The sequence below is a fragment of the Oncorhynchus clarkii genome, chromosome 13 (genome assembly GCF_045791955.1).
Source record: "Oncorhynchus clarkii lewisi isolate Uvic-CL-2024 chromosome 13, UVic_Ocla_1.0, whole genome shotgun sequence".
Lineage (NCBI taxonomy): Eukaryota > Metazoa > Chordata > Actinopteri > Salmoniformes > Salmonidae > Oncorhynchus > Oncorhynchus clarkii.
Window position 1 is genome coordinate 66,806,113 of NC_092159.1, and position 27,888 is coordinate 66,834,000.

General features: G+C 43.7%; 1 protein-coding gene across 1 annotated transcript; it reads right to left on the reverse strand.

Annotated features, from left to right (window-relative positions):
* Window positions 1-651: 651 nt before the first annotated feature.
* Window positions 652-27,612, reverse strand: LOC139424123 (ras-related protein Rab-40C). The gene is made up of 6 exons (XM_071175821.1): window positions 27,459-27,612; window positions 14,375-14,435; window positions 8,008-8,068; window positions 4,611-4,688; window positions 2,463-2,685; window positions 652-927 (listed from the first exon to the last, which is right to left on the reverse strand). Exons 1-6 carry the CDS (start codon window positions 27,598-27,600, stop codon window positions 653-655), a joined length of 840 nt encoding a protein of 279 aa, XP_071031922.1. The 5' UTR covers window positions 27,601-27,612; the 3' UTR covers window position 652.
* Between the last annotated feature and the right edge of the window lie 276 nt (window positions 27,613-27,888).

Below are 27,888 nucleotides of genomic sequence, written 5' to 3' on the forward strand. Positions count from 1 at the left end.
GGAGAGAGAGAGAGAGAGCAGGCAGAGTGAGGGAGATGGAGAGAGAGGAAGGAAGGAGAGCAGGCAGAGATCCATGAAGAGAACATCTATTATTTAACATATGAATCATGGGACAGCAGGAGGCAACACTCTGATCAACAGAGAGAGAAAGGGAGGGAAGAAGAGAGGAGGGGAAAACACTAGAACTCAGTAGGGTTGTGGATCTATTCTGGATGTAGTGTGGATGTATTCTGGGTGTGGATGGATGGATGTATTCTGGGTGTATTCTGGATGTGGATCTATTCTGGGTGTATTACAACTCCAGCACAACCCCTCCTATGGACGAGGGTTGACCAGAAATGTCTGGTCGGGTCTCCTCAAGTCTGTGCACACACACCTCCGTCCTCCTCCTCCACTAGGTTTCACCTCCCTCCTCCTCCTACACTAGGTTTCATCACCCTCCTCACCCAGGGTTTCTCCTCCCCCAGGGTTAGGGTATGGGATAAGGGCTAGGTCTGTTTCAGGGTATCTCCTCCCTTCAGGGTGTAGGTTAGGTCTCAGACTTGGTTCTCCCCACAGGCTCTACACATCCTCCCCTCAGTGGAAGGGACAGGGTCTGTTTCAGTGTGTTTAGGGTGTCAGTCTCCCCCCTCCCCCGAGACAGGGTCTATCACTAGGAGATTTTACAGTTGTTGCGTGTGCAGTTCTGTGGGGGGCTCTGGGGGGGTTTGATAGATTTCGAACGCTTCAGACTGTTCCCTTTAGACCCGCCCGCCGCGTTGGCCAGCGAATAGGAACGTCCGTGCATCATCACTGCGTTCATCCCATTGGCCATAGAGAAGGACTTGAGGTGGGACTTTATCGCCACGGGCAACGGCAGCTTGTCGATCAGGTGGACGGGCGTGCAGGAGACAATCGCTCTGCAGCACAGGTCCTGGAGAGTGAAGACTGGAGGGAGAGGGGAGGAGAGACAGTTACTTCAACCTTGTTCTGTCCTGTTACAGCATTAGCTAGCTAGCAACAGATCATTAGCTAGCTAGCAACCTGCTAACCACAGATCATTAGCTAGCAACCTGCTAACCACAGATCATTAGCTAGCTAGCAACCTCGTAACCACAGATCATTAGCTAGCTAGCTAGCTAGCAACCTGCTAACCACCGATCATTAGCTAGCTAGCAACCTGCTAACCACAGATCATTAGCTAGCAACCTGCTAACCACAGATCATTAGCTAGCTAGCAACCTCGTAACCACAGATCATTAGCTAGCTAGCTAGCTAGCAACCTGCTAACCACCGATCATTAGCTAGCTAGCTAGCTAGCTAGCAACCTGCTAACCACCGATCATTAGCTAGCTAGCAACCTGCTAACCACAGATCATTAGCTAGCTAGCAACCTGCTAACCACAGATCATTAGCTAGCTAGCAACCTGCTAACCACAGATCATTAGCTAGCTAGCAACCTGCCTGACCACAGATCATTAGCTAGCTAGCAACCTGCCTAACCACAGATCATTAGCTAGCTAGCAACCTGCCTAACCACAGATCATTAGCTAGCTAGCAACCTGCCTAACCACAGATCATTAGCTAGCTAGCAACCTGCCTAACCACAGATCATTAGCTAGCTAGCAACCTGCTAACCACAGATCATTAGCTAGCTAGCAACCTGGTAACCACAGATCATTAGCTAGCTAGCAACCTGCTAACCACAGATCATTAGCTAGCTAGCAACCTGTTAACCACAGAGCATTAGCTAGCTAGCAACCTGCCTAACCACAGATCATTAGCTAGCTAGCAACCTGCTAACCACAGATCATTAGCTAGCTAGCAACCTGCTAACCACAGATCATTAGCTAGCTAGCAACCTGCTAACCACAGATGAAGGATATCGTGTGGTAATTTTACCAGCAGTAAACATCTGGTGGTTCAGAAAGGAACAAGGGAGAGCTTCTTTAGATGCGCTTCTAATGTGGTCCTCCGTAGCGCAGTCGCTAGAGCGCTGCCCTCCGTAGCTCAGTCGCTAGAGCGCGGCCCTCCGTAGCTCAGCCGCTAGAGCGCGGCCCTCCGTAGCTCAGCCGCTAGAGCGCGGCCCTCCGTAGCTCAGTCGCTAGAGCGCGGCCCTCCGTAGCTTAGCCGCTAGAGCATAGCACTTGCAACACCGGGATAGTGGGTTCAATTCTCGGGACCGTCCAAACGTAAAATGTATGTACGCATGACTAAGTCACTGGATAAAGCTCCTGCTAAATGGTATATGTTATAATATTAAAGTAGGACAGCTGTATGTAGGCTGAATCTTATTGTGTTCCTTCTGGTGCTCCTAAACCCTGGATTCTGTAATTACTACCTATTTATATCATCTATACCTTGAATACTTTTTATTGTGCTCCTACAATTTTTTTCTAATTAGGAGCACATGTACTCCTTGTACATTTTTTTTTTATCAGTGTCAAGCTCCCCCCCCCCCCCCCCTCCCCCTCCCCTCCTACCTCTGTTGGGCTTCCAGAACTTCTCCATGCCGTGCCTCATCAGTACGATGCGAGACAGCTCTGTGAACGACTCGATGACGTTGAAGTTGCAGAGCGGGCTGACCTCAAAGAAGGTCATGCCGTTCTTCTCCGCGTACGCCCGGGCCTGCTCCGTAGGAACCTGCCGCTTGAACGCCAGGTGGAGCCGGTTGCCTACCAGGATACGAGGTACACCCGGGGCATGCTGATGGGAGGGAGAGAGGGGGGGGGGGGATTTCAGTGGTTTACAGGAAGTAGAAAACAGTAGTAAGTTATAGAAACTGTTAGAACTGTCTCTTTTATATATATATATATATATATATATATATATATATATATATATATATCCCATCCTATCAGTATCCATCCTATCAGTATCCATCCTATCAGTATCCATCCTATCCTATCAGTATCCATCCTATCAGTATCCATCCTATCAGTATCCATCCTATCAGTATCCATCCTATCAGTATCCATCCTATCCTATCAGTATCCATCCTATCCTATCAGTATCCATCCTATCAGTATCCATCCTATCCTATCAGTATCCATCCTATCAGTATCCATCCTATCAGTATCCATCCTATCAGTATCCATCCTATCCTATCAGTATCCATCCTATCAGTATCCATCCTATCAGTATCCATCCTATCAGTATCCATCCTATCCTATCAGTATCCATCCTATCAGTATCCTATCCTATCAGTATCCTATCCTATCAGTATCCATCCCATCCTATCAGTATCCATCCTATCAGTATCCATCCTATCAGTATCCATCCTATCAGTATCCATCCTATCCTATCAGTATCCATCCTATCAGTATCCTATCCTATCAGTATCCATCCCATCCTATCAGTATCCATCCTATCAGTATCCATCCTATCCTATCAGTATCCATCCTATCAGTATCCATCCTATCCTATCAGTATCCATCCTATCAGTATCCTATCCTATCAGTATCCATCCTATCCTATCAGTATCCATCCTATCCTATCAGTATCCATCCTATCCTATCAGTATCCATTCTATCCTATCAGTATCCATTCTATCCTATCAGTATCCATCCTATCAGTATCCATCCTATCAGTATCCATCCTATCAGATCAGTATCCATCCTATCAGTATCCATCCTATCAGTATCCATCCTATCCTATCAGTATCCATCCCATCAGTATCCATCCCATCAGTATCGACACGCTGCAACAACACACTTAACGAGCGTTCCCTCTGCGTGGTGTTTAGGGAAACACATGTTGCATCTTGGGTCGTTGTAGGAAAGATACGTGGTTAAAACACTGGTAAGCCTGAGTTCCATCGCTATGGGAAACGGGCCCTGGTCTTTCTAGCGGCTTCACCTTTCATTCTACCAATCAAATTCTCTAGTCTATTCCCCCCCCATCTGTCTGTCTCTCTCCCTCTCCTTTCCTCCCCCTCGTCTCTCTCCCCCCTCTTTCTGCCCCCCCCCATCTGTCTGTCTCTCTCCCTCTCCTTTCCTCCCCCTCGTCTCTCTCCCCCCTCTTTCTGCCCCCCCCCATCTGTCTGTCTCTCTCCCTCTCCTTTCCTCCCCCTCGTCTCTCTCCCCCCTCTTTCTGCCCCCCCCCATCTGTCTGTCTCTCTCCCTCTCCTTTCCACCCCCTCGTCTCTCCCCCTCCCCCGTTTCGTATCTGTCTCCCGCTCTCTGAATGACAGGAGTCCAGTTCCAGGGTACTGTAGACTAGAGGTGAACCAGGAAAGACATATCTTCACCAAACACCCTGAGAGAAACACACACACAGGGAGGATGTCCTCTAGGCTTCTGCATCCCAGAAGGACATGGTGTGTCTATAGCAGTACTCTGGGTCTATTCGGTTCTGTTCACCGAGGTGTGTTGAGGACTATGGGACAGGGTCTCTCCTTTCCTCTCCTTTCCTTTCCTCTCCCTCCCCTCCCCTCTCCTCCTCCTCCTCCACCTCCTCTACCCTCCCCTCTCCTCCTCCTCTCCCCTCTCCTCTCCCTCCCCTCCTCTCCTCTCCTCCCCTCCTCTCCTCTCCTCCCCTCTCCCCTCTCCTCTCCTCTCCTCCTCTACCCTCTCCTCTCCTCCTCTACCCTCCCCTCTCCTTTCCCCTCTCCTCCTCCTCTCCCTCCATACCTCGTCAATCTCTCGTATCCAGCGGTCGATGCCTTCGAACGACCAGCGGTTTGCGATGTCATACACCAGCAGGATTCCCTGGAGAGAAAACACACACACACACACACACACGGCATTGTTCTTTATGTCCTGTTTATAGAAGTAGGAGGAGCAGACAGGACCAGCCAAACACACTCAGTAGGGGACTTGTGTCATTAGATTGTGTGTGTGTACTATGTCATTAGATTGTGTGTGTACTGGATTAGATGAGTTTATTAGTCATGTGCACAGAGTCTCAGATGTAATTGCAGGGTACAGTGAAACTGTAGCTCCAACACTGCAGGTCAAAAAGAGAAGTACATGAAACAATAATACTAATATAATACTAATATAATACTAATATATATACTAATATAATACTAATATATATACTAATATATATACTAATATAATACTAATATAATACTAATATATATACTAATATAATACTAATATATATACTAATATAATACTAATATAATACTAATATAATACTAATATATATACTAATATATATACTAATATAATACTAATATATATACTAATATAATACTAATATATATACTAATATAATACTAATATATATACTAATATAATACTAATATATACTAATATAATACTAATATATATACTAATATAATACTAATATAATACTAATATATATACTAATATAATACTAATATAATACTAATATATATACTAATATAATACTAATATAATACTAATATATATACTAATATAATACTAATATATATACTAATATATATACTAATATAATACTAATATATATACTAATATAATACTAATATATATACTAATATAATACTAATATATATACTATATACAGTCGGGAAGTTTACATACACCTTAGCCAAATACATTTAAACTCAGTTTTTCACAATTCCTGACATTTAATCCTAGTAAAAAAATGCCCTGTCTTAGGTCAGTTAGGATCATCACTTTATTTTAAGAATGTGAAATGTCAGAATAATAGTAGAGAGAAGGATTTATTTCAGCTTTCATTTCTTTCATCACATTCCCGGTGGGTCAGACGTTTACATACACGCAATTAGTATTTGGTAGCATTGTCTTTAAATTGTTTAACTTGGGTCAAACGTTTCGGGTAGCCTTCCACAAGCTTCCCACAATAAGTTGGGTGAATATTGGCCCATTCCTCCTCCTCGGTGTAACTGAGTCAGGTTTGTAGGCCTCCTTGCTCGCACACACTTTTTCAGTTCTGCCCACACATTTTCTATGGGATTGAGGTCAGGGCTTTGTGATGGCCACTCAAATACCTTGACTTTGATGTCCTTAAGCCATTTTGCCACAACTTTGGAAGCATGCTTGGGGTCAATGTCCATTTGGAAGAACCATTTGCGACCAAGCTTTAACTTCCTGACTGATGTCTTGAGATGTTGCTTCAATATATCCACATAATTTTCCTACCTCATGATGCCAACTATTTTGTGAAGTGCACCAGTCCCTCCTGCAGCAAAGCACCCCCACAACATGCTGCTGCCACCCCCGTGCTTCACTGTTGGGATGGTGTTCTTCGGCTTGCAAGCCTCCCCCTTTTTCCTCCAAGCATAACGATGGTCATTATGGCCAAACAGTTTCATCAGACCAGAGGACATTTCTCCAAAAACTACAATCTTTGCCCCCATGTGCAGTTACAAACCGTAGTCTGGCTTTTTTTAATGGCGGTTTTGGAGCAGTGGCTTCTTCCGTGCTGAGCGGCCTTTCAGGTTATGTCGATATAGGACTCGTTTTACTGTGGATGTAGATACTTTTGTACCCATTTCCTCCAGCATCTTCACAAGGTCCTTTGCAGTTATTCTGGGGATTGATTTGCACTTTTCGCACCAAAGTACGTTAATCTCTAGGAGACAGAACGTGTCTCCTTCCTGAGCGGTATGACGACTGCATGGTCCCATGGTGTTTATACTTGCGTACTATTGTTTGTACAGATGAACGTGGTACCTTCAGGCGTTTGGAAATTGCTCCCAAGGATGAACCTGACTTGGAGGTCTACAATTTCTTTTTCTGAGGTCTTAGCTGATTTCTTTAGATTTTCCCATGATGTCAAGCAAAGAGGCACTGAGTTTGAAGGTAGGCCTTGAAATACATCCACAGGTAGACCTCCAATTGACTCAAATTATGTCAATTAGCCTATCAGAAGCTTCTAAAGCCATGACATCATTTTCTGGAATTTTTCAAGTTGTTTAAAGTCAACTTAGTGTATGTAAAGTTCTGACCCACTAGAATTGTGATACAGTGAATTATAAGTGAAATCATCTGTCTGTAAACAATTGTTGGAAAAATGACTTGTGTCATGCACAAAATAGATGTCCTAACCGACTTGCCAAAACTATAGTTTGTTAACAAGAAATTTGTGGAGTGGATGAAAACCAAGTTTTAATGACTCCAACCTGAGTGTATGTAAACTTCTGACTTCAACTGTATATATACACACTATGTCAGCAGAATGTGCGTACTATGTCAGCAGAATGTGTGTACCATGTCAGCAGAATGTGTGTACCATGTCAGCAGAATGTGTGTACCATGTCAGCAGAATGTGTGTACCATGTCAGCAGAATGTGTGTACCATGTCAGCAGAATGTGTGTACCATGTCAGCAGAATGTGTGTACCATGTCAGCAGAATGTGTGTACCATGTCAGCAGAATGTGTGTACCATGTCAGCAGAATGTGTGTACCATGTCAGCAGAATGTGTGTACCATGTCAGCAGAATGTGTGTACCATGTCAGCAGAATGTGTGTACCATGTCAGCAGAATGTGTGTACCATGTCAGCAGAATGTGTGTACCATGTCAGCAGAATGTGTGTACCATGTCAGCAGAATGTGTGTACCATGTCAGCAGAATGTGTGTACCATGTCAGCAGAAAGTGTGTACCATGTCAGCAGAATGTGTGTACCATGTCAGCAGAATGTGTGTACCATGTCAGCAGAATGTGTGTACCATGTCAGCAGAATGTGTGTACCATGTCAGCAGAATGTGTGTACCATGTCAGCAGAATGTGTGTACCATGTCAGCAGAATGTGTGTACCATGTCAGCAGAAAGTGTGTACCATGTCAGCAGAAAGTGTGTACCATGTCAGCAGAATGTGTGTACCATGTCAGCAGAATGTGTGTACCATGTCAGCAGAATGTGTGTACCATGTCAGCAGAATGTGTGTACCATGTCAGCAGAATGTGTGTACCATGTCAGCAGAATGTGTGTACCATGTCAGCAGAAAGTGTGTACCATGTCAGCAGAAAGTGTGTACCATGTCAGCAGAATGTGTGTACCATGTCAGCAGAATGTGTGTACCATGTCAGCAGAATGTGTGTACCATGTCAGCAGAATGTGTGTTCCTACCTGAGCCCCTCTGGAGTAGGACCTGAAGATGGTGCAGAACCTCCCCTGTCCTGACGTGTCCCTGAGAGAGAGAGAGATATGAGTTAACCACAATTAAAAGGGAAATTCCGCCAATTTTGATCTGTGGTTAAAAAGAGAAGGTTCTAAAAATAAATGTATCTGTGACATCACAGGATAGGATTCAAAGTAAGAAAAAGTGATTTTCAAAACCTGCAACGAGTTTCTAGCCAGGAGGGTATCATCTTCCTCCCCACGTCACCACAAATCCCATAGCGTTTGAATATCACTGTTTTTAAAATGGTTTAACTTCTGATGATATCATCGGGTAAAACTTTTTAACATTATATTTGATTCTACAAAACGTAGAAAATGTGCCGTTTCCACACACAGTGTCAATCTACGGTGTACCAAACGGAGATGAATGATTATCCAAGATAAAGCCCAGATAATGCACTTCAGAAAACAGGGGTAGAGTAAGAAGACTTCTCTTTAGGCCAACGCCCCTAAACTACACTACCTCATAAATACCTTGGTTTCCTGTCTGATCTTGATCTTTGAGGTATAAAGTCTTCATCGGATTGTGCAGGTAGAACCTTGGGGTCTGTTGGTAGTAAACTGAACATCTGGAAAGACCTTAGCTGTGTTCGAATACCCATCCTAACGTACTGTATACTACCTACTTAATGAGTACCCATACTAACATACTGTATACTACCTACTTAATGAGTACCCATACTAACATACTGTATACTACCTACTTAATGAGTACCCATACTAACATACTGTATACTACCTACTTAATGAGTACCCATACTAACATACTGTATACTACCTACTTAATGAGTACCCATACTAACATACTGTATACTACCTACTTAATGAATACCCATACTAACATACTGTATACTACCTACTTAATGAGTACCCATACTAACATACTGTATACTACATACTTAATGAATACCCATACTAACATACTGTATACTACCTACTTAATGAGTACCCATACTAACATACTGTATAATACCTACTTAATGAGTACCCATACTAACATACTGTATACTACCTACTTAATGAGTACCCATACTAACATACTGTATACTACCTACTTAATGAGTACCCATACTAACATACTGTATACTACCTACTTAATGAGTACCCATACTAACATACTGTATACTACATACTTAATGAATACCCATACTAACATACTACCTACTTAATGAGTACCCATACTAACATACTACCTACTTAATGAGTACCCATACTAACATACTACCTACTTAATGAGTACCCATACTAACATACTGTATACTGCCTACTTAATGAGTACCCATACTAACATACTGTATACTGCCTACTTAATGAATACCCATACTAACATACTGTATACTACCTACTTAATGAGTACCGATACTAACATACTGTATACTACCTACTTAATGAGTACCCATACTAACATACTGTATACTACCTACTTAATGAGTACCCATACTAACATACTGTTTACTACCTACTTAATGAGTACCCATACTAACATACTGTATACTACCTACTTAATGAGTACCCATACTAACATACTGTATACCCACCCTAACATACTGCATACTACATACTTAATGAATACCCATACTAACATACTGTATACTACCTACTTAATGAATACCCACCCTAACATACTGTATACTACCTACTTAATGAGTACCCATCCTAACATACTGTATACTACCTACTTAATGAGTACCCATCCTAACATACTGTATACTACCTACTTAATGAGTACCCATACTAACATACTGTATACTACATACTTAATGAATACCCATACTAACATACTGTATACTACATACTTAATGAGTACCCATACTAACATACTGTATACTACCTACTTAATGAGTACCCATACTAACATACGGTATACTACCTACTTAATGAGTACCCATCCTAACATACTGTATACTGCCTACTTAATGAGTACCCATACTAACATACTGTATACGACCTACTTAATGAGTACCCATACTAACATACTGTATACCCACCCTAACATACTGTATACTACCTACTTAATGAGTACCCATACTAACATACTGTATACTACCTACTTAATGAGTACCCATACTAACATACTGTATACCCATACTAACATACTGTATACTACATACTTAATGAGTACCCACCCTAACATACTGTATACTACCTACTTAATGAGTACCCATACTAACATACTGTATACTACCTACTTAATGAGTACCCATACTAGCATACTGTATACCCACCCTAACATACTGTATACTACCTACTTAATGAGTACCCATACTAACATACTGTATACCCACCCTAACATACTGTATACTACCTACTTAATGAGTACCCATACTAACATACTGTATACTACCTACTTAATGAGTACCCATACTAACATACTGTATACTACCTACTTAATGAGTACCCATACTAACATACTGTATACCCATACTAACATACTGTATACTACCTACTTAATGAGTACCCATACTAACATACTGTATACTACCTACTTAATGAGTACCCATACTAACATACTGTATACTACCTACTTAATGAGTACCCATACTAACATACTGTATACCCATACTAACATACTGTATACTACCTACTTAATGAGTACCCATACTAACATACTGTATACCCACCCTAACATACTGTATACTACCTACTTAATGAGTACCCATACTAACATACTGTATACTACCTACTTAATGAGTACCCATACTAACATACTGTATACTACCTACTTAATGAGTACCCATACTAACATACTGTATACTACCTACTTAATGAGTACCCATACTAACATACTGTATACTACCTACTTAATGAGTACCCATACTAACATACTGTATACTACCTACTTAATGAGTACCCATACTAACATACTGTATACTACATACTTAATGAGTATATACTATTAGTTAATTTCAGTATACTGTAAACAAACGGTATTGTTTCAGTTGAGCGTACTAGCATTGCGCCTGTCGACCGGAAGTTGATGCTGTTGCTATGCAACCTCTTGCTAGCTTGTTAGCATTACAAATGACTAGCTAGGCATGTTAAGATTTCGGGTGTGTTCGTAAATTCAATCTGGAGTACTTTCTGTTTCACACAACTCTCCCACTGACTGACAATGCTTCACACAACTCTCCAGACTGACTGTTTAGACATATTTAGCAAATGTACTGAAAATGAAACACAGAAATGCCCCTGTGTATTCACACCCCTCTGCTATGTCACTACAGATGGAGCTGTGTATTCACCTTGATCATCCTTGATGTCCACCGGTGGCCAATTCAATAGTTTGGACATGATTTAGAAAGAAACACACTTGTCTATTTAAGGTCCCACAGTTGACAGAGCAACTCTACCACGATGTCAGAGGAGAAACCCCACCACGAAGTCAGAGGAGAACCTATACCACGAAGTCAGAGGAGAAACCCCCACCACGACGTCAGAGGAGAAACCCCACCACGAAGTCAGAGGAGAAACCCCCACCACGACGTCAGAGGAGAAACCCCCACCACGACGTCAGAGGAGAAACCCCACCACGAAGTCAGAGGAGAAACCCCCACCATGTCCAAGGAACTGTCCGTAGATCTCCAATATAAAATTGTGATGAGGCATATATCTGGGGAAGGGTATAAAACTAGTTTCCGAGAGAAATGGACTGCTAATTTCTACGCTCCAAAATGGCCACCTAGCTTCCCAAGGCCAAAAGGCCTTCAGCTGTACAGAGTGGGGCTGAGTTGAAATGGACTGCTGATATCTCTGTTAGTCAGAGGGCAGATCGATGTATCTGTCACCACAGACAGGGTTGGGTTGGTCCTGTCCAGCACTACTTTACTGCTTCACACAACTCTACTGACTGACTGTTTCACACAACTCTACTGGCTGACCGTTTCTGTTTCACACAACTCTACTGGCTGACCGTTTCTGTTTCACACAACTCTACTGGCTGACTGTTTCACACAACTCTACTGGCTGACTGTTTCACACAACTCTACTGGCTGACTGTTTCACACAACTCTACTGGCTGACTGTTTCACACAACTCTACTGGCTGACTGTTTCTGTTTCACACAACTCTACTGACTGACTGTTTCACACAACTCTACTGACTGACTGTTTCACACAACTCTACTGGCTGACTGTTTCACACAACTCTACTGGCTGACTGTTTCACACAACTCTACTGGCTGACTGTTTCACACAACTCTACTGGCTGACTGTTTCACACAACTCTACTGGCTGACTGTTTCACACAACTCTACTGGCTGACTGTTTCTGTTTCATACAACTCTACTGGCTGACTAATTCACACAACTCTACTGGTTGACTGTTTCTGTTTCACACAACACTACTGACTGACTGTTTCTGTTTCACACAACTCTACTGGCTGACTGTTTCACACAACTCTACTGGCTGACTGTTTCACACAACTCTACTGGCTGACTGTTTCTGTTTCACACAACTCTACTGGCTGACTGTTTCTGTTTCACACAACTCTACTGGCTGACTGTTTCTGTTTCACACAACTCTACTGGCTGACTGTTTCTGTTTTACACAACTCTACTGGCTGACTGCTTCACACAACTCTACTGGCTGACTGCTTCACACAACTCTACTGGCTGACTGCTTCACACAACTCTACTGGCTGACTGCTTCACACAACTCTACTGGCTGACTACTTCACACAACTCTACTGGCTGACTGTTTCACACAACTCTACTGGCTGACTGTTTCTGTTTCACACAACTCTACTGGCTGACTAATTCACACAACTCTACTGGTTGACTGTTTCTGTTTCACACAACTCTACTGGCTGACTGTTTCACACAACTCCACTGGCTGACTGTTTCACACAACTCTACTGACTGACTGCTTCACACAACTCTACTGGCTGACTGTTTCTGACTGACCCTGTAAAACAACACCTGACTGACCCTATACAACAACACCTATCATACTACTATGACTGACCCTGTAAAACAACACCTATTATACTACTATGACTGACCCTGTAAAACAACACCTATCATACTACTATGACTGACCCTGTAAAACAACACCTATCATACTACTATGACTGACCCTGTAAAACAACACCTATCATACTACTATGACTGACCCTGTAAAACAACACCTATCATACTACTATGACTGACCCTGTACAACAACACCTATCATACTACTATGTCTGACCCTGTACAACAACACCTATCATACTACTATGACTGACCCAGTAAAACAACACCTATCATACTACTATGACTGACCCTGTACAACAACACCTATCATACTACTATGACCCTGTAAAACAACACCTATCATACTACTATGACTGACCCTGTAAAACAACACCTATCATACTACTATGACTGACCCTGTAGAACAACACCTATCATACTACTATGACTGACCCTGTAGAACATCACCTATCATACTACTATGACTGACCCTGTAAAACAACACCTATCATACTACTATGACTGACCCTGTAGAACAACACCTATCATACTACTGACTGACCCTGTAAAACAACACCTATCATACTACTATGACTGACCCTGTACAACAACACCTATCATACTACTATGACTGACCCTGTAAAACAACACCTATCATACTACTATGACTGACCCTGTAAAACAACACCTATCAAACTACTATGACTGACCCTGTAGAACAACACCTATCATACTACTATGACTGACCCTGTAGAACAACACCTATCATACTACTATGACTGACCCTGTAAAACAACACCTATCATACTACTATGACTGACCCTGTAAAACAACACCTATCATACTACTATGACTGACCCTGTAAAACAACACCTATCATACTACTATGACTGACCCTGTAAAACAACACCTATCATACTACTATGACTGACCCTGTAAAACAACACCTATCATACTACTATGACTGACCCTGTAAAACAACACCTATCATACTACTATGTCTGACCCTGTAAAACAACACCTATCATACTACTATGTCTGACCCTGTACAACAACACCTATTATACTACTATGACTGACCCTGTAAAACAACACCTATCATACTACTATGTCTGACCCTGTACAACAACACCTATCATACTACTATGACCCTGTACAACAACACCTATCATACTACTATGACTGACCCTGTAAAACAACACCTATCATACTACTATGACTGACCCTGTACAACAACACCTATCATACTACTATGACTGACCCTGTACAACAACACCTATCATACTACTATGACTGACCCTGTAAAACAACACATTACACTGCACTAATAACCACAACGTGTTGATTGATGTAGGATGTACTAACCACAGCTCCAGTTTCACTCTCCTCCCATCCAGCAGAATAGTGGTGGTCTTGTAGTCGATGCCTGGATGGAGGAGAGAGGGAGGAGGTTGAGAGAGAGAGGAGAGAGAGAGAGAGAGACAGAGAGAGAGACAGAGAGAGAGACAGAGAGAGAGACAGAGAGAGAGACAGAGAGAGAGACAGAGAGAGAGAGAGCGAGACAGAGAGCGAGACAGAGAGCGAGACAGAGAGCGAGACAGAGAGCGAGACAGACAGAGAGACAGAGAGACAGAGAGACAGAGAGACAGAGAGACAGAGAGACAGAGAGAGAGACAGAGAGACAGAGAGAGAGAGAGAGAGAGAGAGAGAGAGAGCGGGTTGAGAGAGAGAGAGAGAGCGGGTTGAGAGAGAGAGAGAGAGCGGGTTGAGAGGGGGAGGTTGAGAGAGAGAAGGGGGAGGTTGAAATACAGAAGAGAAAGTGGTAGGGAGGAGGGTGAGAGAAAGAAGGGAGAGGAATTAGACATTAAAAAGCATTATCAGTTCACCTGTCCTTATAGCTCTCTGTGTGTGTGTGTGTGTGTGTAAAAGGACACACGTTGTGCTTCAGTTGCAGTTCTCCACTTGGATGAGAAATCTTTGCTCTCGTCCTGACCAATCAAATTACTGCTTTCACGGCGGTCTATGGCACTGCATCTCAGTGCTAGAGGCGTCACTACAGACCCTGGTTCGATTCCAGGCTCATTCACAATTGGCCCAGCGTCGTCTGCGTTAGAGTTTGGCCGGGGGGAAGGCCGTCATTGTAAATAAGAATTTGTTCTTAGTTGACTTTCCAAGTTAAATACAATTTTAAAATTCACGAACTGGCATTATTTTATTTAAAAGGAACTCAGTCCACCTTTAAAGTTACTCTTGAAAGGTGTAATAGTAATAATCAGTTCCTCTGTCATTTTGGGGCGGCTGGGTAGCCTAGTGGTTAGAGCGTTGGACTAGTAATCCGAAGGTTGCAAGTTCAAACCCCCGAGCTGACAAGGTGAAAATCTGTCGTTCTGCACCTGAACAGGTAGTTAACCCACTGTTCCTAGGCCGTCATTGAAAATAAGAATTTGTTCTTAACTGACCTGCCCAGTTAAATAAAGGAAACATTTTTATTTAAAATGTCAGTCATTACAGACCTTAGAGAGACATTTATAACCTGTCAGAAATGTCCAGATCAGCCAGCTCACATCAGCTGACGCTTTTTAATTCAGGTTTTCACGTTGTCCTTTTGTCACTCAAATAGACATGGCTTGTCCCCATAGGGGTGTGAACAGTGCTGGTCCCCATAGGGGTGTGAACAGTGCTGGTCCCCATAGGGGTGTGAACAGTGCTGGTCCCCATAGGGGTGTGAACAGTGCTGGTCCCCATAGGGGTGTGAACAGTGCTGGTCCCCATAGGGGTGTGAACAGTGCTGGTCTCCATAGGGGTGTGAACAGTGCTGGTCCCCATAGGGGTGTGAACAGTGCTGGTCCCCATAGAGGTGTGAACAGTGCTGGTCCCCATAGAGGTGTGAACAGTGCTGGTCCCCATAGAGGTCTGAACAGTCTGTATCATGAACAGTGCTGGTCCCCATAGGGGTGTGAACAGTCTGTATCATGAACAGTGCTGGTCCCCATAGGGGTGTGAACAGTCTGTATCATGAACAGTGCTGGTCCCCATAGGGGTGTGAACAGTGCTGGTCCCCATAGAGGTGTGAACAGTGCTGGTCCCCATAGAGATGTGAACAGTCTGTATCATGAACAGTGCTGGTCCCCATAGAGGTGTGAACAGTCTGTATCATGAACAGTGCTGGTCCCCATAGAGATGTGAACAGTCTGTATCATGAACAGTGCTGGTCCCCATAGAGGTGTGAACAGTGCTGGTCCCCATAGAGGTCTGAACAGTCTGTATCATGAACAGTGCTGGTCCCCCAACCGAAGGTTGCAAGTTCAAACCCCCGAGCTGACAAGGTGAAAATCTGTCGTTCTGCCCCTGAACAGGTAGTTAACCCACTGTTCCTAGGCCGTCATTGAAAATAAGAATTTGTTCTTAACTGACTTGCCCAGTTAAATAAAGGAAAATTTTTAATTTAAAATGTCAGTCATTACAGACCTTAGAGAGACATTTATAACCTGTCAGAAATGTCCAGATCAGCCAGCTCACGTCAGCTGACGCTTTTTAATTCAGGTTTTCACGTTGTCCTTTTGTCACTCAAATAGACATGGCTTGTCCCCATAGGGGTGTGAACAGTGCTGGTCCCCATAGGGGTGTGAACAGTGCTGGTCCCCATAGGGGTGTGAACAGTGCTGGTCCCCATAGGGGTGTGAACAGTGCTGGTCCCCATAGGGGTGTGAACAGTGCTGGTCCCCATAGGGGTGTGAACAGTGCTGGTCTCCATAGGGGTGTGAACAGTGCTGGTCCCCATAGGGGTGTGAACAGTGCTGGTCCCCATAGAGGTGTGAACAGTGCTGGTCCCCATAGAGGTGTGAACAGTCTGTATCATGAACAGTGCTGGTCCCCATAGGGGTGTGAACAGTCTGTATCATGAACAGTGCTGGTCCCCATAGGGGTGTGAACAGTCTGTATCATGAACAGTGCTGGTCCCCATAGAGGTGTGAACAGTCTGTATCATGAACAGTGCTGGTCCCCATAGAGGTGTGAACAGTCTGTATCATGAACAGTGCTGGTCCCCATAGGGGTGTGAACAGTGCTGGTCCCCATAGAGGTGTGAACAGTGCTGGTCCCCATAGAGATGTGAACAGTCTGTATCATGAACAGTGCTGGTCCCCATAGAGGTGTGAACAGTCTGTATCATGAACAGTGCTGGTCCCCATAGAGGTGTGAACAGTCTGTATCATGAACAGTGCTGGTCCCCATAGAGGTGTGAACAGTCTGTATCATGAACAGTGCTGGTCCCCATAGAGGTGTGAACAGTCTGTATCATGAACAGTGCTGGTCCCCATAGAGGAGTGAACAGTCTGTATCATGAACAGTGCTGGTCCCCATAGAGGAGTGAACAGTCTGTATCATGAACAGTGCTGGTCCCCATAGAGGTGTGAACAGTGCTGGTCCCCATAGAGGTCTGAACAGTCTGTATCATGAACAGTGCTGGTCCCCATAGGGGTGTGAACAGTCTGTATCATGAACAGTGCTGGTCCCCATAGGGGTGTGAACAGTCTGTATCATGAACAGTGCTGGTCCCCATAGGGGTGTGAACAGTGCTGGTCCCCATAGAGGTGTGAACAGTCTGTATCATGAACAGTGCTGGTCCCCATAGAGATGTGAACAGTCTGTATCATGAACAGTGCTGGTCCCCATAGAGGTGTGAACAGTCTGTATCATGAACAGTGCTGGTCCCCATAGAGGTGTGAACAGTCTGTATCATGAACAGTGCTGGTCCCCATAGAGGTGTGAACAGTCTGTATCATGAACAGTGCTGGTCCCCATAGAGGTGTGAACAGTCTGTATCATGAACAGTGCTGGTCCCCATAGAGGAGTGAACAGTCTGTATCATGAACAGTGCTGGTCCCCATAGAGGAGTGAACAGTCTGTATCATGAACAGTGCTGGTCCCCATAGGGGTGTGAACAGTGCTGGTCCCCATAGAGATGTGAACAGTCTGTATCATGAACAGTGCTGGTCCCCATAGAGGTCTGAACAGTCTGTATCATGAACAGTGCTGGTCCCCATAGAGGTGTGAACAGTCTGTATCATGAACAGTGCTGGTCCCCATAGGGGTGTGAACAGTGCTGGTCCCCATAGAGGTGTGAACAGTGCTGGTCCCCATAGGGGTGTGAACAGTGCTGGTCCCCATAGAGGTGTGAACAGTGCTGGTCCCCATAGAGATGTGAACAGTGCTGGTCCCCATAGAGGTGTGAACAGTCTGTATCATGAACAGTGCTGGTCCCCATAGAGATGTGAACAGTCTGTATCATGAACAGTGCTGGTCCCCATAGAGGTGTGAACAGTCTGTATCATGAACAGTGCTGGTCCCCATAGAGATGTGAACAGTCTGTATCATGAACAGTGCTGGTCCCCATAGAGATGTGAACAGTCTGTATCATGAACAGTGCTGGTCCCCATAGAGGTGTGAACAGTCTGTATCATGAACAGTGCTGGTCCCCATAGAGGAGTGAACAGTCTGTATCATGAACAGTGCTGGTTCCCATAGAGGTGTGAACAGTCTGTATCATGAACAGTGCTGGTCCCCATAGAGGTCTGAACAGTCTGTATCATGAACAGTGCTGGTCCCCATAGAGGAGTGAACAGTCTGTATCATGAACAGTGCTGGTCCCCATAGAGGTCTGAACAGTCTGTATTATGAACAGTGCTGGTCCCCATAGAGGTGTGAACAGTCTGTATCATGAACAGTGCTGGTCCCCATAGAGGTGTGAACAGTCTGTATCATGAACAGTGCTGCTCCCCATAGAGGTCTGAACAGTCTGTATCATGAACAGTGCTGGTCCCCATAGAGGAGTGAACAGTCTGTATCATGAACAGTGCTGGTCCCCATAGAGGTGTGAACAGTGCTGGTCCCCATAGAGGTGTGAACAGTGCTGGTCCCCATAGAGGTCTGAACAGTCTGTATCATGAACAGTGCTGGTCCCCATAGGGGTGTGAACAGTGCTGGTCCCCATAGGGGTGTGAACAGTGCTGGTCCCCATAGAGGTGTGAACAGTGCTGGTCCCCATAGAGGTGTGAACAGTCTGTATCATGAACAGTGCTGGTCCCCATAGAGATGTGAACAGTCTGTATCATGAACAGTGCTGGTCCCCATAGAGGTGTGAACAGTCTGTATCATGAACAGTGCTGGTCCCCATAGAGGAGTGAACAGTCTGTATCATGAACAGTGCTGGTCCCCATAGAGGAGTGAACAGTCTGTATCATGAACAGTGCTGGTCCCCATAGGGGTGTGAACAGTGCTGGTCCCCATAGAGATGTGAACAGTCTGTATCATGAACAGTGCTGGTCCCCATAGAGGTCTGAACAGTCTGTATCATGAACAGTGCTGGTCCCCATAGAGGTGTGAACAGTCTGTATCATGAACAGTGCTGGTCCCCATAGAGGTCTGAACAGTCTGTATCATGAACAGTGCTGGTCCCCATAGAGGTCTGAACAGTCTGTATCATGAACAGTGCTGGTCCCCATAGAGGTCTGAACAGTCTGTATCATGAACAGTGCTGGTCCCCATAGGGGTGTGAACAGTCTGTATCATGAACAGTGCTGGTCCCCATAGGGGTGTGAACAGTCTGTATCATGAACAGTGCTGGTCCCCATAGGGGTGTGAACAGTCTGTATCATGAACAGTGCTGGTCCCCATAGGGGTGTGAACAGTGCTGGTCCCCATAGAGGTGTGAACAGTGCTGGTCCCCATAGAGATGTGAACAGTCTGTATCATGAACAGTGCTGGTCCCCATAGGGGTGTGAACAGTCTGTATCATGAACAGTGCTGGTCCCCATAGAGGTCTGAACAGTCTGTATCATGAACAGTGCTGGTCCCCATAGGGGTGTGAACAGTGCTGGTCCCCATAGAGGTGTGAACAGTCTGTATCATGAACAGTGCTGGTCCCCATAGAGATGTGAACAGTCTGTATCATGAACAGTGCTCGTCCCCATAGAGATGTGAACAGTCTATCATGAACAGTGCTCGTCCCCATAGAGATGTGAACAGTCTGTATCATGAACAGTGCTGGTCCCTATAGAGGTCTGAACAGTCTGTATCATGAACAGTGCTGGTCCCCATAGAGGTGTGAACAGTCTGTATCATGAATAGAGCTCGTCCCCATAGAGATGTGAACATTAGATAGTTCCTGAAGACAGAGCATCTCTCTCTCTCTCTCTCTCTCTCTCTCTCTCTCTCTCTCATTAGTTATTCCCTCTATCTTTTCCCCCCATGTCTCTGGGGGATGTGTCTGATGGAGCTGAGAGTGTGTGAAGCAGCTCTTTTGAAGCCACAGACCAGCAGCCCCCCCCCCACTTCTCTCTCTCTCCATCGCCCCCCAACTATCAACAGCAGTAAGCTGTCACATCCAGCAGCACCATAACACCCAGACAGACATCTGTCCTCTTTCCTCATGCCCAAGGAGAGCTCACCCCATCGGGTACGGATCTGTCACAACCTCCCCTCTCCACTGAGAACCTCCAGGACTCCGACAGAGTCACACAACAGCTAGCCTGTAGACACCCCTAGCTCTGAACGATAATGACTGGGGATTCCCGGTAACAATGTTACTGTATTGAATAAAAATAAAAATAAATAAACCACACAACCTTTGAAATGACTTAACAAGGACAACGTAGGCAGTTCAACACACACCCTGATGAACTGGTGTGGAAGCTATGATTCCAGGCGTGATGGTAGCTAATGGGCGTCTCCCGACTCAACACACACCCTGACAAACCAGAATAGAAGGCATCTGGTGATCCTCGGGCTAAGGTCATGGTGACTGTGTAGCTACACTCTCAGGGGACATGCTGGGTGTGTGTGTGTGGAGTGTGTGTGTAGTGTGTGTGTGGAGTGTGGAGTGTGTGTGTGGAGTGTGTGTGTGTAGTGTGTGTACTCTATAACACAAGGCTTGTTGTAGGACTGTGAAGTCATTCAAACCAGGGGTGGGAGGAAAGGTCTGGTTTGAAAAGCTTCTCTTAAAACGTTATTATTTAAAAACAAATAAAAATACACAGGATAGGTGTTGTTCTACAGGGTCAGTCATAGTAGTATGATAGGTGTTGTTTTACAGGGTCAGACATAGTAGTATGATAGGTGTTGTTTTACAGGGTCAGTCATAGTAGTATGATAGGTGTTGTTTTACAGGGTCAGTCATAGTAGTATGATAGGTGTTGTTTTACAGGGTCAGTCATAGTAGTATGATAGGTGTTGTTCTACAGGGTCAGTCATAGTAGTATGATAGGTGTTGTTCTACAGGGTCAGACATAGTAGTATGATAGGTGTTGTTTTACAGGGTCAGTCATAGTAGTATGATAGGTGTTGTTTTACAGGGTCAGTCATAGTAGTATGATAGGTGTTGTTTTACAGGGTCAGTCATAGTAGTATGATAGGTGTTGTTTTACAGGGTCAGTCATAGTAGTATGATAGGTGTTGTTTTACAGGGTCAGTCATAGTAGTATGATAGGTGTTGTTCTACAGGGTCAGTCATAGTAGTATGATAGGTGTTGTTCTACAGGGTCAGTCATAGTAGTATGATAGGTGTTGTTTTACAGGGTCAGTCATAGTAGTATGATAGGTGTTGTTTTACAGGGTCAGTCATAGTAGTATGATAGGTGTTGTTCTACAGGGTCAGTCATAGTAGTATGATAGGTGTTGTTCTACAGGGTCAGACATAGTAGTATGATAGGTGTTGTTTTACAGGGTCAGTCATAGTAGTATGATAGGTGTTGTTTTACAGGGTCAGTCATAGTAGTATGATAGGTGTTGTTTTACAGGGTCAGTCATAGTAGTATGATAGGTGTTGTTTTACAGGGTCAGTCATAGTAGTATGATAGGTGTTGTTTTACAGGGTCAGTCATAGTAGTATGATAGGTGTTGTTCTACAGGGTCAGTCATAGTAGTATGATAGGTGTTGTTCTACAGGGTCAGTCATAGTAGTATGATAGGTGTTGTTCTACAGGGTCAGACATAGTAGTATGATAGGTGTTGTTTTACAGGGTCAGTCATAGTAGTATGATAGGTGTTGTTTTACAGGGTCAGTCATAGTAGTATGATAGGTGTTGTTTTACAGGGTCAGTCATAGTAGTATGATAGGTGTTGTTCTACAGGGTCAGTCATAGTAGTATGATAGGTGTTGTTTTACAGGGTCAGTCATAGTAGTATGATAGGTGTTGTTTTACAGGGTCAGACATAGTAGTATGATAGGTGTTGTTTTACAGGGTCAGTCATAGTAGTATGATAGGTGTTGTTCTACAGGGTCAGCCATAGTAGTATGATAGGTGTTGTTTTACAGGGTCAGTCATAGTAGTATGATAGGTGTTGTTCTACAGGGTCAGCCATAGTAGTATGATAGGTGTTGTTTTACAGGGTCAGTCATAGTAGTATGATAGGTGTTGTTTTACAGGGTCAGTCATAGTAGTATGATAGGTGTTGTTCTACAGGGTCAGTCATAGTAGTATGATAGGTGTTGTTCTACAGGGTCAGACATAGTAGTATGATAGGTGTTGTTTTACAGGGTCAGTCATAGTAGTATGATAGGTGTTGTTTTACAGGGTCAGTCATAGTAGTATGATAGGTGTTGTTTTACAGGGTCAGTCATAGTAGTATGATAGGTGTTGTTTTACAGGGTCAGTCATAGTAGTATGATAGGTGTTGTTTTACAGGGTCAGTCATAGTAGTATGATAGGTGTTGTTCTACAGGGTCAGTCATAGTAGTATGATAGGTGTTGTTCTACAGGGTCAGTCATAGTAGTATGATAGGTGTTGTTCTACAGGGTCAGACATAGTAGTATGATAGGTGTTGTTTTACAGGGTCAGTCATAGTAGTATGATAGGTGTTGTTTTACAGGGTCAGTCATAGTAGTATGATAGGTGTTGTTTTACAGGGTCAGTCATAGTAGTATGATAGGTGTTGTTCTACAGGGTCAGTCATAGTAGTATGATAGGTGTTGTTTTACAGGGTCAGTCATAGTAGTATGATAGGTGTTGTTTTACAGGGTCAGACATAGTAGTATGATAGGTGTTGTTCTACAGGGTCAGCCATAGTAGTATGATAGGTGTTGTTTTACAGGGTCAGTCATAGTAGTATGATAGGTGTTGTTCTACAGGGTCAGCCATAGTAGTATGATAGGTGTTGTTTTACAGGGTCAGTCATAGTAGTATGATAGGTGTTGTTTTACAGGGTCAGTCATAGTAGTATGATAGGTGTTGTTCTACAGGGTCAGTCATAGTAGTATGATAGGTGTTGTTTTACAGGGTCTGTCATAGTAGTATGATAGGTGTTGTTTTACAGGGTCAGTCATAGTAGTATGATATGTGTTGTTTTACAGGGTCAGTGATAGTAGTATGATAGGTGTTGTTTTACAGGGTCTGTCATAGTAGTATGATAGGTGTTGTTTTACAGGGTCAGTCATAGTAGTATGATAGGTGTTGTTTTACAGGGTCAGTCATAGTAGTATGATAGGTGTTGTTTTACAGGGTCAGTCATAGTAGTATGATAGGTGTTGTTTTACAGGGTCAGTCATAGTAGTATGATAGGTGTTGTTTTACAGGGTCAGTCATAGTAGTATGATAGGTGTTGTTTTACAGGGTCAGACATAGTAGTATGATAGGTGTTGTTTTACAGGGTCAGTCATAGTAGTATGATAGGTGTTGTTTTACAGGGTCAGTCATAGTAGTATGATAGGTGTTGTTCTACAGGGTCAGTCATAGTAGTATGATAGGTGTTGTTTTACAGGGTCAGTCATAGTAGTATGATAGGTGTTGTTTTACAGGGTCAGTCATAGTAGTATGATAGGTGTTGTTTTACAGGGTCAGTCATAGTAGTATGATAGGTGTTGTTCTACAGGGTCAGTCATAGTAGTATGATAGGTGTTGTTTTACAGGGTCAGTCATAGTAGTATGATAGGTGTTGTTTTACAGGGTCAGTCATAGTAGTATGATAGGTGTTGTTCTACAGGGTCAGTCATAGTAGTATGATAGGTGTTGTTTTACAGGGTCAGTCATAGTAGTATGATAGGTGTTGTTTTACAGGGTCAGTCATAGTAGTATGATAGGTGTTGTTTTACAGGGTCAGTCATAGTAGTATGATAGGTGTTGTTTTACAGGGTCAGTCATAGTAGTATGATATGTGTTGTTTTACAGGGTCAGTCATAGTAGTGTGATAGGTGTTGTTTTACAGGGTCTGTCATAGTAGTATGATATGTGTTGTTTTACAGGGTCAGTCATAGTAGTATGATAGGTGTTGTTTTACAGGGTCAGTCATAGTAGTATGATAGGTGTTGTTTTACAGGGTCAGTCATAGTAGTATGATAGGTGTTGTTTTACAGGGTCAGTCATAGTAGTATGATAGGTGTTGTTTTACAGGGTCAGTCATAGTAGTATGATAGGTGTTGTTTTACAGGGTCAGTCATAGTAGTATGATAGGTGTTGTTTTACAGGGTCAGTCATAGTAGTATGATAGGTGTTGTTTTACAGGGTCAGTCATAGTAGTATGATAGGTGTTGTTTTACAGGGTCAGTCATAGTAGTATGATAGGTGTTGTTTTACAGGGTCAGTCATAGTAGTATGATAGGTGTTGTTTTACAGGGTCAGTCATAGTAGTATGATCGGTGTTGTTCTACAGGGTCAGTCATAGTAGTATGATAGGTGTTGTTCTACAGGGTCAGTCATAGTAGTATGATAGGTGTTGTTTTACAGGGTCAGTCATAGTAGTATGATAGGTGTTGTTTTACAGGGTCAGTCATAGTAGTATGATAGGTGTTGTTTTACAGGGTCAGTCATAGTAGTATGATAGGTGTTGTTTTACAGGGTCAGTCATAGTAGTATGATAGGTGTTGTTTTACAGGGTCAGTCATAGTAGTATGATAGGTGTTGTTCTACAGGGTCAGTCATAGTAGTATGATAGGTGTTGTTCTACAGGGTCAGTCATAGTAGTATGATAGGTGTTGTTTTACAGGGTCAGTCATAGTAGTATGATAGGTGTTGTTTTACAGGGTCAGTCATAGTAGTATGATAGGTGTTGTTTTACAGGGTCAGTCATAGTAGTATGATAGGTGTTGTTTTACAGGGTCAGTCATAGTAGTATGATAGGTGTTGTTTTACAGGGTCAGTCATAGTAGTATGATAGGTGTTGTTTTACAGGGTCAGTCATAGTAGTATGATAGGTGTTGTTTTACAGGGTCAGTCATAGTAGTATGATAGGTGTTGTTTTACAGGGTCAGTCATAGTAGTATGATAGGTGTTGTTCTACAGGGTCAGTCATAGTAGTATGATAGGTGTTGTTCTACAGGGTCAGTCATAGTAGTATGATAGGTGTTGTTTTACAGGGTCAGTCATAGTAGTATGATAGGTGTTGTTTTACAGGGTCAGTCATAGTAGTATGATAGGTGTTGTTTTACAGGGTCAGTCATAGTAGTATGATAGGTGTTGTTTTACAGGGTCAGTCATAGTAGTATGATAGGTGTTGTTTTACAGGGTCAGTCATAGTAGTATGATAGGTGTTGTTTTACAGGGTCAGTCATAGTAGTATGATAGGTGTTGTTTTACAGGGTCAGACATAGTAGTATGTTACCCCTGGAGGAAACTAGGGTTAAGTGCCTTCCTCAAGGCACTTGGAGATTTTCACCTTGTCGACTCGGGCAGCGACCTTTCAGCTACTGACCCTTCTACTGTAGCTGATGCATTATTAGTTAGTGAGACAGTGACTGGACCTTCTGCTGTAGCTGATACATTATTAGTTAGTGAGACAGTGACTGGACCCTCTGCTGTAGCTGATGCATTATTAGTTAGTGAGACAGTGACTGGACCCTCTGCTGTAGCTGATACATTATTAGTTAGTGAGACAGTGACTGGACCCTCTGCTGTAGCTGATGCATTATTAGTTAGTGAGACAGTGACTGGACCTTCTGCTGTAGCTGATACATTATTAGTTAGGGAGACAGTGACTGGACCCTCTGCTGTAGCTGATGCATTATTAGTTAGTGAGACAGTGACTGGACCTTCTGCTGTAGCTGATGCATTATTAGTTAGTGAGACAGTGACTGGACCTTCTGCTGTAGCTGATGCATTATTAGTTAGTGAGACAGTGACTGGACCTTTCTGCTGTAGCTGATGCATTATTAGTTAGTGAGACAGTGACTGGACCTTTCTGCTGTAGCTGATGCATTATTAGTTAGTGAGACAGTGACTGGACCTTTCTGCTGTAGCTGATGCATTATTAGTTAGTGAGACAGTGACTGGACCTTTCTGCTGTAGCTGATGCATTATTAGTTAGTGAGACAGTGACTGGACCCTCTGTAGCTGATACATTATTAGTTAGTGAGACAGTGACTGGACCTTCTGCTGTAGCTGATGCATTATTAGTTAGTGAGACAGTGACTGGACCTTCCGCTGTAACTGATGCATTATTAGTTAGTGAGACAGTGACTGGACCCTCTGCTGTAGCTGATACATTATTAGTTAGTGAGACAGTATGAATGTGTCTGCATTGTTCAGACGTTTTTACAGGAGCGGAAAGATTATTCACTTACCACACACAGCGGACTGGAATGTGTCTGTTTTTAGGTGGTGTGTGTGTGTAGATGGTGTGTGTGTGTGTGTGTGTAGATGGTGTGTGTGTGTAGATGGTGTGTGTGTGTGTGTGTAGATGGTGTGTGTGTGTGTGTGTGTGTGTAGATGGTGTGTGTGTGTGTAGATGGTGTGTGTGTGTGTGTAGATGGTGTGTGTGTGTGTGTGTGTGTGTGTAGATGGTGTGTGTGTGTGTGTGTGTGTGTGTATGTAGATGGTGTGTGTGTGTGTGTGTGTGTGTGTATGTAGATGGTGTGTGTGTGTGTGTGTGTGTGTGTGTGTGTGTGTAGATGGTGTGTGTGTGTGTGTGTGTGTGTGTGTAGATGGTGTGTGTGTGTGTGTGTGTGTAGATGGTGTGTGTGTGTGTGGATGGTGTGTGTGTGTGTGTGTGTATGGTGTGTGTGTGTGTGTGTGTGTGTGTGTGTATGTAGATGGTGTGTGTTGCTGTGTTTGTGTGTAGTGTGTATACATGTGTTATGTGTCCATGCGTCTGTGTGTGTGTTGATGGTGTGTGTGTAGTATGTGTATACATGTGTTATGTGTCCGTGTGTGTCTGTGTCTTTACGCGTTCGTGCTGTGTATTTGTATTTGTTAGAGATCCCCCTTAGCTGCTGCCAAGACTTAGTGTGTGTGTGTGTGTGTGTGTGTGTGTGTGTGTGTGTGTGTGTGTGTGTGTGTGTGTGTGTGTGTGTGTGTGTACAGTACATTTTCAAGTGAGTCATTTAGCAGAAGCTCTTATCCAGAGCGACTGACAGTTAGTGCATTCATCCTAAGACAGCTCGGTTGGACCACCACATAATCACAGTAAGTACATTTTCCTCCTCAAAGTAGTTATCAGAAAACTCCTGAGCTCGTGACTCACCACTGCTGTACGCGTACGGAGACTCTGCCGATCCATCCTGTAGGCTGTCTAGTATCTCCCCTTTCCCCACATCGCTGTCCCCGACCAAGAGGAACTTCAACAGGTAGTCATAACTCTTCACCGGGCTGCCCTGGGTACCCATCCTACCTTCCTCACATCTGTACCCTCACACACTGGGGAAGGAGAGTGGAGAGGATGGAGGCAGAGGGGGACTAAGGGGGAGGCAGGTAAGGAGGGAGGGGGATAAGGGGCTGGAGAGAGGGGGGAAACAGGTATAGTCTATTCCAGCAGAGAAGTTAAAAGAGTCAAGAGTCTGTGTGGTCCTCCAGTTCAGAATCGTTGATTAGCCCTACGGCCCACTGTTGTGTGTCGAGGTGGAGTTGAGGCTCTGCTACAGGTTAAAACACCTGACCACCATTGTAGCTTGGCA